Source organism: Centruroides vittatus, unplaced genomic scaffold, assembly GCF_030686945.1.
Source record: "Centruroides vittatus isolate TY-2023 unplaced genomic scaffold, ASM3068694v2 contig_874, whole genome shotgun sequence".
In the NCBI taxonomy this organism is placed as follows: domain Eukaryota; kingdom Metazoa; phylum Arthropoda; class Arachnida; order Scorpiones; family Buthidae; genus Centruroides; species Centruroides vittatus.
Genome location: NW_027122566.1, coordinates 2,205,117 through 2,219,802, shown reverse-complemented (window position 1 = coordinate 2,219,802; position 14,686 = coordinate 2,205,117). Strand labels below are relative to the sequence as shown.

The following is a 14,686-nucleotide window of genomic DNA, read 5'->3' as shown; positions in this document are numbered from 1 at the left end:
CGAATGACAGGCATGTTTCCTGATCGGCGAATTTTTCACAGAAAAATAACTTAACTTTGGTGACATCATTAATAAAAATATAATTTTTATGGTCGTTGAATAATAATTGTCATTTAGTAGGTCCAGTGCTCGTTTAAACTCAATGGTTTGTACAATATCCGCTATTGCTCCAGATTCGACCAATCCTGTCACAACACGTGTCCGCAATGATGTTTTACCGTATTATACGAGTCTCTTTTAGCATGTTATACGAACACGATTGCAATTTTTTTGCCTTGTTATACGAATGCATGTTATAGGGGGGTCTACTGTACCTGTATATTAAAATTATAATATTTTTAGAAGGGTACTGACATCTACATAGAGCAGATGAAAATTAATGTAGAAATGATAATTCTGTACTTTAAAGTAAGAGCAGAATTGTTAAATCTGTTAAGATGCACCATGCCTTAGATCGGGTGGCCAAAATGTGGCGCATTGGACGATTACAAGTGATGCTTCAGTCAGTTCTGAGCAACAAGGCCAGATTTGGCTTCTTTGTTATTAATAATATTACATATAAAAATTAATTTTTTATAGTCTGTCTTGGCAAGTTTATTTGTTGCACAATTCTGTACAGTCTACTTTGCAGATAAAATGACTGTTCTCCACATAGTAAATTACAGTGTATGCATGTATTTGGAGTCTTGCGATCTTTATTTCCGATCAGTTTACAGGCGTGTAAATGGCCGAAAACATTTATTGTGATTAAAGTTATTGCTGGAAAATCACGAATGGTATTTTTAATTTTATCAACAAATCTTGGGTTAAAAGAATTTTTTAGGGGTTAGCTACTTTTGGGCTACTTTTTAAAAAATGTTTGGTTACAAATCATTGCTGACTATTGTAAATTGGTGCTTCAATAAACTGGCATAAATTAATTAATTTAACTGCATAATTAAGTTATTTCTTTTTCTCCCCTAAGCGAAGCAGATTTATTCTTATCTCTATTTATCAACCCCTAATAATGAACATAAGACAGTATAAAAAGTGTGAGTTATATGGCGCATCTGAACTTGTCTGTCAAAAAATTGGCACATGGTATGCAAAAGGTTGGTCACCCTGCCTTAGATGTTTTTCTTTTATTGTTAATTGCCAGTATTGAATTAAATCTGTATCCTTTACAATGTTCTCTTTGTAAGAGAGGTCATTCAATGACTTAAAATAGTCATTCTGACTGTCAGTTAGACAATAGTTTAGAACTGTTGATTCAATATTTAAGAATCAGCATTCCATAAATAACATGAGGAATGCAAGCTCAAATTTGGACACACTGATTCTAATTTGATAACTGTAAATAAACAAATTAATGTAAATTTTTCAGAAATTCAATGTCTGAATTGTTGGAAAAAAAACAAGTTTAATCAAAGCCAAACAATTTACTGTATCATTACAGTAAATTGTTTGGCTTTGATTAAACTTGGGCTATTTTTTCACTACTATTAATTATTAATTAATAGTAGTGAAAAGTAATTTGGTACTGGAGGTAAGCATCAGGCCCCCTCTCTTATTAAATTTTAATAATTATAATTAATATTTATTAAATAATTTGAAAATTCTTTCAGAATATCCTAAATTAAGGGATGAGGGAGAGTCTACTGTACAGAAAAAGAATAGAAAATAATTTGAAGAAATTCCTTTTGGAATTTACAAGAAATAAACTTGAACTAATAAATGATGATATAGTTTTAACCAATAAATAATAGTGTTAATAATAATCAAAAATACTGTTCAAAGCATTTTTGAGAAAAAAACACTCAGTTTAGTAGGATGGGAGTGTGTACAAATGAGTTCTGATATGACCAAAAAGTCATGAAATTGCAGTCAAAGTTGATTTCATACAACGTTGAAGTTAAGAAAGATGATTTATATCAAAGTAAGAGATGATTTAGTTTTAATAAATGGCAGAAAGTACACAAGTAGTTTATTGAAGAAAAGGTAGTTAGTCAATTCTTTATGGGCTGCAATTTGAAAAAACTGTAGACCTACAAATTCCCACTGTTGTCCATTTGTCTGTCCTTTCTTAATCTTGAGAATGATGTTAGATAAATGAAAATTAAGATCAGATATAGAAAGATTAGGGGCAAGAGGCCCTGATTAACTATATATGAACTTCATTTTGGGTCAGAAGTTGCATTATTTCAATTCAAAAATTTTCCTCTAAACAGAGTTAGATAGATGACCACCACGATTCTATTGTTAACAAGAAAACTATGATGTACAGTGGCAAGACACTACTAAAATCAAGGCCTATATTTTAAACTAGCTGGGGTACCTGGCTTTGCTCAGGGAATTGATATGAGATTGTGTGGTAGTTGGAATAAAAGGATAAACTTTAAAATATAAGAGGTAAAAAAATTTTATTGAAAACATATTCTAACTATTTACAATACTTGTTTATAAACATTTTTCATTTTGTTATCCAGGATATATATATACAAATTTTTCGAATTTCTTACTCGAGAGCAAGCTACGTATAGTTGACCGTGAGAGAATCAGGAATCTTTGAGGTTGATGCTGCAATGTTTTAAAGTGTGTCCTTGTGCTTTGTTAATTGTAAAACTATAGGCTAATTTGATTAGAAATTGCAGTCTTTTAAATTGGAATGGCAGTTCAGTAGAGATCAGTGGTATTCTGGGGATAAATACTGTGTGTCCTTTGTCCTTTCCAGTCATAAGTTTGGCTTTGATGATGTTATTCAATAGCTGTTTGATGATCATCCTTGTTCCATTACATGGTTTCAGTGAGTTCAAATTTCTGAGTAATATAATTGGAGATCCAATTTTCAGTTGAAGGCAGTATAATGGCATTCCTGGTACTTGCAAACAGTTTAGAAATTCTGTAGGGAAGTTGACACTTTCTTCAACATTTACCATCATGTCAATCGATTTGTATAGTCTCTCCTCACCGGGAATTTTCTTTTGAATATTAAAGTTGATATCATCGACAATATTATTTTTAGTTGCCAAAATTGCCCTTTAAAATAGCCACAATGGATTGGTATAGTTGTGAACAATGTTTGGATAAATTTGGTCGATGAGTTTGTTTTCAGTAGTGGCTACGTTGCAAAAATCACTGTTGAGTTCAATGAGGCCAGTCGTCTGATCAGTGGGATATGTGCCTTTGCCTATTTGTAAAAGTTTTTGAGCAAAATGTGCTGCTGTTTCGTCTTTCAAGAGTTCAACTCTCATATTTTTTGTTAGTTGCAGTATTTGTATGTGTGGCCAGATATGTGATTTTTTTTTTAAGCATGCATTGATCTCGTCTGCTGGTGTTGAATTGGGGATAACTGGAAGTGTTTGTCAAAAATCTCCTGGGAGTTTGAGAGAGCTCCTCCCATCACTTCAGAGTTTCCTCGCAAGTCTTGTAATGTTCTGTCCATGCCATTGTGCATTCGTCCCAGAAGATAATTTTAGCTTGTTTTAGAAGTTCACCCCATCCAGATCCTCTTGAGATTTTACATACCGGGAATTGTTCTTCGGCTATATTCAACAGTAGTTGTAGGGCCGAATGGGCAGTTCGTCCTCCTTCCATAAGTGTGGCTGCAATGCTGGATGATGCCAGTGCAAGTGCGATGTGTTGTTTAGCACATATTTCCGCCAGCAATAGATTTATTAGAAACGTTTTCCCAGTGCCGCCTGGTGCATCTAAGTACAGGTATACCTCGAGTTACCAGTACATTATTTTCAATTATACATCATTTGTCAAAAAAGTATATGGAAAAGTAAAAATCAAGTTTAAGTCATTTTATTCAACTTTACATCCGTCCGCCACAAATATTGAAGTCATAATATCACTAAAAACGCATTAAAAGCACATAAAATCATATTAAATATGTACATTTACAGTAAATGTTAATATAATCATCATAAATCCTAGAGAAGGAAACATGAAAACATCTGTGTTTCTGTATTGTCTTATTTAGCGGTCTTTGAGTGCTCATTATTGGCATTTTCCACGGTAGTTTCAATATCTACCATTTGGCGTCGTTGTCAGCGCCACTCGATATTGGTAAATTTTACATAAATTATTTTCTACTATTGCAAAATAATTTTAATAACTGTATTTGTTATTTAACCTTAAAAAATCATCTTATTTTATAATGTCTTAGAGAAACAACATTCACAAATAAAGAGTCTGCAATGTACTGTAAACATCACCAAATTGTAAACATGTACGTTTACAAGTATGTATGTACAGTACAGTACATGTATTCGTAAATTTAGATTATTTTTTCTGTACTGTATTAAAAACTAAAATTTATTTGTTTGTGAGCTTCAAATAGATTCTTATTAAAAATATATTATTAAAAATGCTAAATAAAATACAGAACTGGAAATGGTAATTTGTGGTTTAGCTTAGTGACAAGTAAATTCGGAGACAAGTAAATTCAGCTTACGTCGTCTCTCCTGGAACCAATTACCGACGTAAGGCGGGTATACCTGTAAATAATTCCGCCAGTGTTGTTGTTGATCCGGTCCATGATAACGTTGTAAATTTTTATTTTGATTGTCATTGAAGAGTGGTTTGTTGTGAGCAATGTATTGAAGTAGTTCATTGATGATGTAGCTTTTTTCCTTTGTAATTTCAAAGTTTAGCACACTGAAAGCATCTTTTCATGGTGCTGGCATCCCAAGTTGTACTAAGGTCTGGTTTTTTATTGCTAAACATTTATCTACGAGGTGAATGAGTGTTTCATTGAAGATGTTGTTGAATTCAATGGCCAATTCTGGATGAGCTTGTTGGATTTGGTACAGTATGTCATCACTCAAAGAGAGTCCCATAGCTGTTTTGGATTCGATGGGTTACATGTTGTTAGAATTATGGCAAATAAGTCTCTGATTTGTTCAGCTGAGGCTGTGATTGAGGCTTCTTGTAGTGTTAATTCCCAGTGGTTGTCGTTTTCCAGTAGTTCTAAGCGTTGGCATGCTTCTCTGTACGTCTGGCATAGGTAACCGTCAACAGTCTTGAGATCTGTGAAACTTGTTGGTCCCTTTCAGTACTTAAGACACTAAATAATATGATTTAAAAAATTTTGGTTAGCATGTGAGAAAATTGAGGAAAGTTTGCCTCATTGATTAGGCAATTCTGGCTTGCACACTTAAAAAGTTGTCCACTCCAGAATAGACCATATTATGATTATTGAGTATAAAATTTATATAATCAAAGAAAAGTTGAACATTATTTTTTGAAGAAGTAATTTGAATTAGACAGTAACAGCTATATCAATATAGAACAAATATTTAAAAAATTTGATAATGAGGTACTGAAAGTAAAAATTACAACAGTTTAGTTTGATTCATAATGTTTTAAGTTAAACGACATAAGAATGTAGCTTTGTATCAATTTAGGAGAAATAGTTACTCAGAAAATTTAGGTAAATATCTAAAATGAATAAATATATTTTCTCTTTTTAGCTTTCAAAATATTGTAATATTTCAAAAGCTTGATAACTAGTTATTAAATTGTAGAGATTCATCATCATTCTGGGAAAAAAATAATTCATTTCATTTTAGGATACCAGTTTTATATGAATTGTAATCACAGAAAATATGCAGTTTACAATAGTAGCTGTTGCAGCTACTATTGTAAACTGCATATTTTCTGTGATTACAATTTGAGGGCAGTTGTTATTTCCTTTTCATATATATATTTGATGTCTTGTATAAAGTATTCAAATATTTATGAAAATTTTGATTTTTAAAGCAAATTATACCTGAAAGCTAACTAGCATCTTTATAATGAATGTTACCTTCTATACCAATAATAAGAAAATAATTAAAAATAATGTCTACAATAAATTGTACATTTTTACATATTTCATTTTCTATTAAAGTTTATTAAATAAATATGGTACTTTAGTTTGTACTATATTTATTAATTTTGCATTTTTTTCCCTAAGTTTTCAGAAATCTTTGAACAGTGGACTCTGTTACTATTTGAGTGCAGTTAGTATTTTAAGCTTTAACAACAAGATGTGATTACTATTAAGGACAGTTTTTATTCAAATAGAACCATTAACTTGATTGGTAAAATTTGAGATAAATGGATTTTTTTTAAAGATGTATTGAAGAAAATAATGGCATGATGACTGCCTCAATTTAAAAACCAAATTTTATTTTGGATTGTCCAACTGGATCAGGCTGTTAATAGTATCATTAGTATGAAAAATAATACTGCTGCAGGAATGGACTTTGTTCATTTAATAGCATCTTGAGAACTTGTAGATACCCAGAGAGTTGGTGTCAAGTTATATATTGTATGCTTCTACATAAAAAATAAGTAGATAGTATCCTGTATCCTATTATTCTATTGTCTTTTTTTACCAGCTCTAAAGAAAATATTTAAAAAGGTTTCAAGAATGGATTAGTTTCAAAAATACATTAGGAGAATATCGATATGTTTATGCTTGGAAAAAGGTACACTCAAGTAAATTTTGGCACACTGACTGAATAGATAAAACCACAAACACTGGTGATTGGTCATAGATTTGTTCCTGATCATCAGGCTGGTCACATGGAGTTTTCTGGGTTTTCTTCACCTAAATATGAGGTCAGTTTACCATACACTTCTAGGAGGTATCCCCTCTTGACAAATCACCTGTGTTGTTGCTGTATTCCATCAAATAAAAACCAAACTTTTAAATTTAAATTTGATTTTAAGACGAATTTCAATAATTTAAGCTATCTAGAAAAGGCAAACCAGAGAAAACTAAAGATAGCAGAAAAATTATCCATGGTACAGACAGTGAAAGAAGGCAAAAAGAAAAATCAGAAATTGCGAAAGAATTTGGCATTCCATTGAGTACGTTTCTTAGATATGAAGAGAAAGAAGAGAATTTTGGAAAGCGTAAATGTGAGCATTCAGATACTGAAAAGTGCGTGCTGAAGAAGTTCATACAGTAGAAATAAGAATATTCCTGTCGACGGAAAACTTGTTAGAGGAGAACTGAGCAATTCAGACAAAAGTGGAGACATGCGGGATTCAAAGCTTAGTAGCAGATGGCTGGATAAATTTAAGAAGAAACACAGAATTGTTTTCAATAAAATATGTGGTGAAAATTCAAAACTGAGAAGAAGGTTGCGCGAATGATTGAAAAGTTTACCAGAAATTGTATAAAACTATAACTCGGGTGACATTCTAAAAGACGAAACTGGCTTATTTTCTAAATGTCGGCTGGACAAATCAATAGTGTTTAAAGATGATTCATGTCACTGAGATGAAAAAACAAGGATCGTGTAACTTCTTTTGGGAACAAACATGGCAGGAAATGAAAAATTTTCATCGTTATTTATTTTGAAAAAAGATAAAACGTTATAATTTTAAGGATTTTGAAAACCTTTGAAACCGTAACGTTTCCGAAATATCAAGATGTTACCTAGATAATATGCAGCAAATAAGAAAGTACGGATGATGTCAGAGCTTTTTTTTTCTAACTTAGACACTTGCATGATTGCCGAAATCAACAATTCCCCGATCTGAAGATTTCAAATTTTGTATTGCTTCACATAATGCATATTTCAGTCAACAATTTGTTGACGCTTTGAACAAATTAGAATTTCCATCAGAATCCTTCGACTATATCGAGAATGACCGGGCCTATCTCATTACTGGAATTAGTGATGAAAAAGTGTTGTTCGAAGATTTTGTCAATCTTGACAATAACTTAGCTGTTTTCAAACTTATCCTAAGATGACATCATTGCTGAAGTAAAAAAAAATCAAGCACGGGAAACAAGAGACGAAGATGAAATAAACTCTGTTTAATGATAAATATCCGCTCCTCCTATATGTAGATGAGCCAGGAAACTTTTAAGAGGCTTTCTAGAAACTTTATCATTCATAAAACTCATGCTTTCCAGGCGATCGACCGCATTGAGAACATTTTAAAGTTAACTATATATAACATAAAGTGGTCCATTTTAATCAGTCCACTGGAATTACTCGAAAAATACACATCATTGAACCAAAAATATTAGCTATCTGACCTCTTGAAATTATCCGTTTCATCATAATGACGTTACAAGCAATGAAAACACGGTAAACTTCATTTCTTAAATAGGAACACCTGTTTTTTTTTATTGCATATTATGATTATACATCAAAAACAAACTAACTTTTATCTAAAACATTGTTTCGAAAGCTGCACTTATCAGAAGTTATGAGCGTTTGAAGTTTTACGCGGCTGTCGCATGGTGCACGCGTGAATTCGTGGATGTGGTATGAAGTTCACTGAAAGAAAGGAAGAAAATGCTTTAAAAATCAAGAAAATTGTTATTTGATGAATCAAGATTAACGTCGTCTCTTTATGACGTGCTTGTTGGCTGTGGAACTAGTTTTGTATCGGTTCATTATTTTGAAGAAAAGGAATGATTTCCTCAAATAATAATAGTTTCCTAATGATGTTTTTAGCATCTTTTTTTTTTAATGAACTTCATATATCCAGATTTACGTGTACAGTACATGACGTGACTACTTGAAATACTCACGACTTCTGTACTATACACGTTTGAAAAAATGTTCTGGGTTGAAGTCTGTTTTTGATGTAGAATTACAATAATTAATTCTAAAAATATGGGGTATTCTCGTTTAAAAATGAACATGACTCTGTTTTCACTGATTGTATCGTCTTCTATGATGAAACCGATGTGGCTCTCTCAATGCCCCGTATATTTTGAGATGGTCTGATCTAATTCCGTTAAGTACTGAAGTAAAACGTCTGGCAATACTCAATGAATTAATTAGTAATCATATAGTTTTTTTTATTCAATAAATTGATTAAGGTAATATCCTCTTATATCAATATTTAATCTTGCCATTTTTTTTTCTCTTCCGTGCAATCGACCAATTTCCGTTTCTCCAAGCGAAGTTACTTATTGTTCCAATCACAACCCGACCTGTTCGTGTTCGAAATTTTCTTTTATCTTTCTCTAGTAGTCCACTTCTCGCAATTGTTGCAGAGAAATTATTACTGCACGTCTGCAGATACTTCTTAGTATTGTTTCCTACTTCCACTTGGTTGCATTTCAGATGTAAGGAAAGGAGCAGTTATTACTACGATGAAGTAAGACTTCAAACTCGAACTTTTTTAGGATTTGTTTTTGCATTTTTAAATCTAATTTTTGACCCATTGAAATTTATAAGAAAAATTATGCAAATGAGAATGTTTAATTGCAGTTCTAATTTAATGGTGTTTGGCTTTAAATTGTTGGTAAACCTGATCAAAGAAAATTGTGCGGATAGCAAAATCACCGTAATATTAACAGCTGCTAGAAGAAATACATTCGTAGATTCTCTTGATTAATCAGGATTCATATTTGAATTATGCTGGATTACATGGATAATTCACGCACTCAGCTGAGAGTCGAGGACAAACCGTCTTAGAATAATAATACCATTTTCCGCCTTGTCTTTTCAATTATGGATTAGGCCATTATTTTAAAAATGCCATCAGATGCAAGGAGTGTGGTCACTTTTTTAATGGCTGCTTTGATTGATAATGACAACTTTTGTGCAGGACACACATCAAAACCGTATAAACATTTTGAATAATCACTGAAATGTTTTAATCTATTCAAAAATATCCACTTTCTACATTTTATTGATAATTTATTTTGAGAATATAAACTATATTATTTACGTATTACAGTAAAACCTGACTAAAACGGAAACTTGCCAAATCGAAAAAATATTCGGTATCACGCGATCCGATTTATACAGGTTTTACTGTATTTATAGAAATGAAAATTGCATTTTCGTATATATGTTAATTAAGAATTCGTAATTTCTAGAAATTTTATTATTAAAATGTTTCAGAATATACATTCCCCCCCCCTTTGTGGCTAAGCTTTTAAAGAATAATTATTGATTTTAATGCGAATGATTAATTTGGTGACATTTTTGTCTTCCAGATAATAAAGATATATTACGAAACTTTATATTTTAAAAATTTATATTAATATATATATAATGATTGTATATTTATATCTAAATTCTTTTGTTTCAGTGCTATTTAGGTGACGCATTTCGCTGCTCCTCCTGTCCTTATTTGGGCATGCCCGCTTTTAAACCGGGCGAGAAAATTACTCTTGGAGAAATGCAACTCAAATCCGACATATGAACATCTATTCGTAATTGTACAGAAAAAAAATTCGACATATTCGTAATTGTAAAGAAAAAAAATTCGGGCCACGTAAGTCCACCAATCCAAATTTGGTCGGACACAAGGTATCGAAAAAAGTAATGTTTGGGCATCAGTGACAGTAAGAAAAACAATATAAAACTATGAGAGATATCAGAAGAATGATAATACGAAGTTAGAAGAATATATATTGATAAAAGATTGTCAATTAGAAAAAAAAAATAATAATCCTTACCATTTAAATAATTTTCCTGCGTTCAGTTTAATTTTATGTAAATTTAATGAAATTTCTGTACAAAATATTTTATTCGGTTCCCTTAATATACTTCCTAACGTATTAATAAAAACACCACCTCTATTTTCTTCAATAAAGAATATTTCAATCTATATTATCCTCGTCTGTGTTAATGTGTGGAAACAATTTAGATGATAATTTATTGTTCGTGTAATCTCGAGCTTTTTTAGTATCACGTTCCGGATTACTTAATTTACTCTATCTTTAATTTTAGGCTATATTTTTGAAACAGAACAATTTTCTGTCATTATTTGTTACAGATATTTTTGCATTAAATCATCGTAGATTAATTCCGGATATCGTCAATATAAACGCGATCGAGATTTGATTTATTCGTATTAAAACAATCTTAGCAATTAACTTTCTTAATGAATATCGATGTGGCAGAATCGTGTAAATATTTGTTTACTATTGATCGATAAATTACTTTCAACCAATTACGGTATTTTAGCGATAAACATTTACTTTTATGTCGTGTTGTCATGCCATTTTAACCGTCGAATGCCGAAATTGCCATAGTTTTAAACGATGTAATAACGTGTTGGCGCTGAAAAATACGAGATATTTTTTTAAAGAATGTTTAAATTATTTTTAATTTATAAAGAATTTAATTCTTTAAAACGCATTTTTATGGTAATTAATGAGCGCAAATCGATCGAAATTTGTCAAGGAATCGAACGTATTTTCGAAATTCTTCCGATTGAATTTACTTAATCGTATAATATAATCGAGATGGGTTGATGATGATGATGATAAGCGCGTAGCCCAAACGGTTAGAAGCTTAAATTTGGTACACAGTCAGGGAATGTACATTAAGAAGGGGGTTTTCGAATTCCCCCCGCTAGGAGAGGGGGAGGATTAAGGCTTATCCTAAAATATTTAGCTTTTACTATACTATTTTAAATGCGGTCTTTTGCGTTTTTGACTGCGTTTTAGTAGAGTAAAGGAGGAGAAAGTTAGTTTTAGTCAGTATAAAGTGTAAATAATAGAGAAGGAAAGTAAATAGCGGTACATGTAGTATACATTTTGAAAATTAATAAATATTTTAATCATTTCCACTCTTCGGGTAAGCCGAAAACAATAAATCCAAAATAGACGAATTCGAACATTTAAATCCGTTTTAAATTCGAAATATAATGTTCCAAACAAGATTTTTTAGAATTTAAAATTAATCATTTTTATACAAGGTTATCATCGAGTAAGTTAATTCTCCATTGTTACGAGAATTAACTTACTTGCCTGATCAACGCCGAGCTCATCTGCAAGGTAAAATATATTACGTTATTACAACGTAAAGATTGTTTTTATAGCAAAATTATTTTTTTGTATTCGAGGTTTTACGTCACCAATAAACGCTAACTAAAATTAAAACATTGTTAAAAATCGATCTTGTACTGTAACATTCGAGCGTCACGACCGTAAGGAATTAAGCGAACGAAGACAATAGCGTGACAGCCTTTTATCGAAAGGAAAAAAAAAACTAACCTAGTGTTATTCGATACAGTTGTACGCTCTTTTCGAAAAAAATAACACACACATCAACTCGCATTATGCATACGCTTGCTAAGCGTTTAACTGCTAGGAATCGCCTTCAGATTTTATATTAGGAAAAAAAAAATCGATTAAAGACAGCAGCGATTGTTTACCTCGAAAAATGCTTTCTCCTATCTAATCACGAATTAGTTTAAGAAAAATAATAGTCGGGAGTTCGTGATATCGACGTCATCGACGTGCGCTTGACGTCATAGATTGTTGTTAAGACGTAAGCAAGACTGTATTCCGAAAGGAAGAACGGGATGCAGTGTGCTCTGTCGAAGAAGCCGCCACACATTCGTTTGACAGGTATGCTTGTTTTAAGTCATTAATTTCTCCATATAATTCCATTTTCCGACGTTAAATATCGGAATTTTCGAATTGTAATATTGTGATATTCTGAAAATATTTTCCTCGTCAATACTTCATAACATGTAAATTTAGGATAAATGGTAAATTGTATTATTTTGTTTGGATAGTTGTGGTTATTTATACATTTTAAAAAATGTTTCGCGTGTTTTAATTGGTCCTTTTTAAACTAGCGTTTAATAAAACTTTCACTATTTAAACGTAAACATTGCTATTTACTAGTTTTTTATTTTTTTATTTTTGAGCATGTGTTTTGATTTATTCAAAAATTTTAAAGTAAAAAAAAATAATTAAAACGAAAAAAAATTGTAAAATGTCGTCCGTTTAATGTATTTAACGTTTAAAAAAATTATTTTATAGTACAAAAAAATATATTTTTCGTTAATTATTTTGAATTTCGCTCACCAGAGCGCGCGATTAAATCAACCCGGCACGAGCGAAAATAAGGTTTGAATTAATTTCGATTCATTTTCGTTTTAAGAAAGGGGGAAATGATTATTATTAGATTTTTCTCTTAAAATATTAGTCGATAGAAAATTTTAAATTTAATGTTTTGAATAAATTTTCTATCTTTAATGTAAAACAATTCTATAAATGAAATAATTCAAAGATAATTTCCAGCATAAATCGGAATTTTCTGCTAAAATAAGCCTGGGTGTGGCAAACTATGCATAAAATGTGACAGAGATTAGTAATAATGAGATGTCCTCTTTGGATTGATGCAATTTATTAAAATTCAAAGCAAATTTAAAGATTTTTAATGCTTTTTCGCTCGTATCCTATCAATTCTAAAGATAATTAACATTACGTATATCGTCCTTCCACCTCGTGTTAAATTATCCGATTCTGATCTAATTATTTAGGGTTTTTTCCCTCATTTTTCCCTACCGTTACAAATTTTAAATCCGAATATATTAAAGGACGAAATAACGATTAAAATTAACGTCAATCGCGCATTTAAAAATAAATCTCCCCCTCTAATATTTTTATACGCCATAAAATATAATAATATATATATTAAATTAAGATGAGGGAAAAAATGAATTTTTGTCGTCCGGCGATGACACTGAAATAGGTCAAAAGTTTTGGTAGATTTTAGGGAAAGAATTAATTATTTTTTTTTTAAAAAAAAAAGAAAAAATTCCCTAAATCGTGATTACATCTTTGAATTTAGTTGTGATAAATAATTTGTGTTTAAATCATTTACGGACTTATTTTTCGTCGGTACCACGTCGAACAATAGGGCCACACGTCTGACCGGAATCGATAAATGACACGGCAAGAATGCGCAGTAGATACGAAACCGCACAAAATGGCGATGAACGAAGAGTAAAACCAACATCTTGACTGTAGAGATTGGTAGAAGCTAAGAAAATTTGATCGAATTGCGAGTCGTTAAGGATACAAATTTCAGTTTAGTCTTCGGCGCAATACTTCGCTGCAACGCTGGGAAAGTGGTTTACAGGGGACCGAGTCGGGAATAAGTCAACCAGTATTGTAAGTCCGAGTTATTCTAGTCGATCAGTATATATATATATATATATTGTTATTTTATTTTTTATTTTTTACGTGTTTCTTCCAGCGAAATTCTCGGCTATCTGTAAAAGAATCCGTACATTCCTACTAATTGATCGATTTATAGGAGTTTAATGCTCTTCGGCGTGAAGTAAAGCAATTTATTATAGAAAATTCCTGGGAAAAATAGACTTCACCTCGTTATACTTTCGTCTCTAACGTTGTTTGTATCTAATTAACGGTGAAGGCAAACTGTAAATATTTATCTTACGAGCGAAGGAATTTTAACATTGTTTCCGTCGTGTCGACGGTGAAATTCGGGACGATCGGTCGAAATAAATCGATAAATTTCCGTCTGAAACAAGGGGAAGAAAAAAATATTTACGCGTGGAAAAAAATGGGTCTGTAGAAACAGAAAAACGAGAGAAATTTATTCAGAACGTAAAAGGAAATTCTGTTTTATTTTTTCTTGCCGACGACAGATTGGTTAGAGAGGTTGGCTGTTGTCGCGTGCGGACATTTAACGGTATTTCCTTTCCTTAAAAGACTTCATTTTCTCAAAAAAATACGACTAGAAAAACAAACGATGATACCGTTTAAATTCTTGTTTACGTTACGTGTGTCCACAGTTCCATAATTGTCTTGGAAAATAACGGAGTAAGAACAGAAGTAGCTTGACCTTTGTTCGTCAGTTCACGTGACCTATTGATCATATCCTGAAGATCGCGTAAAATAGTGAATCGTTATTTTTATTTTTGAATAAATCGATATATCTGTGTGCGCGCGTGTGTGATA

General features: G+C 31.6%; 1 protein-coding gene across 1 annotated transcript in view; it reads left to right on the top strand.

The window, feature by feature from the left end:
* CIAPIN1 (cytokine induced apoptosis inhibitor 1) overlaps window positions 1-10,566 on the top strand; it is a 29,358-nt gene extending 18,792 nt beyond the window's left edge. The window contains exon 8 of the mRNA XM_067279524.1: window positions 10,045-10,566. Within this exon, the coding sequence (XP_067135625.1) occupies window positions 10,045-10,158 (114 nt within the window). The 3' untranslated portion in view covers window positions 10,159-10,566. The remainder of the gene's footprint in view (window positions 1-10,044) is intronic.
* The last annotated feature ends 4,120 nt before the right edge of the window (window positions 10,567-14,686 follow it).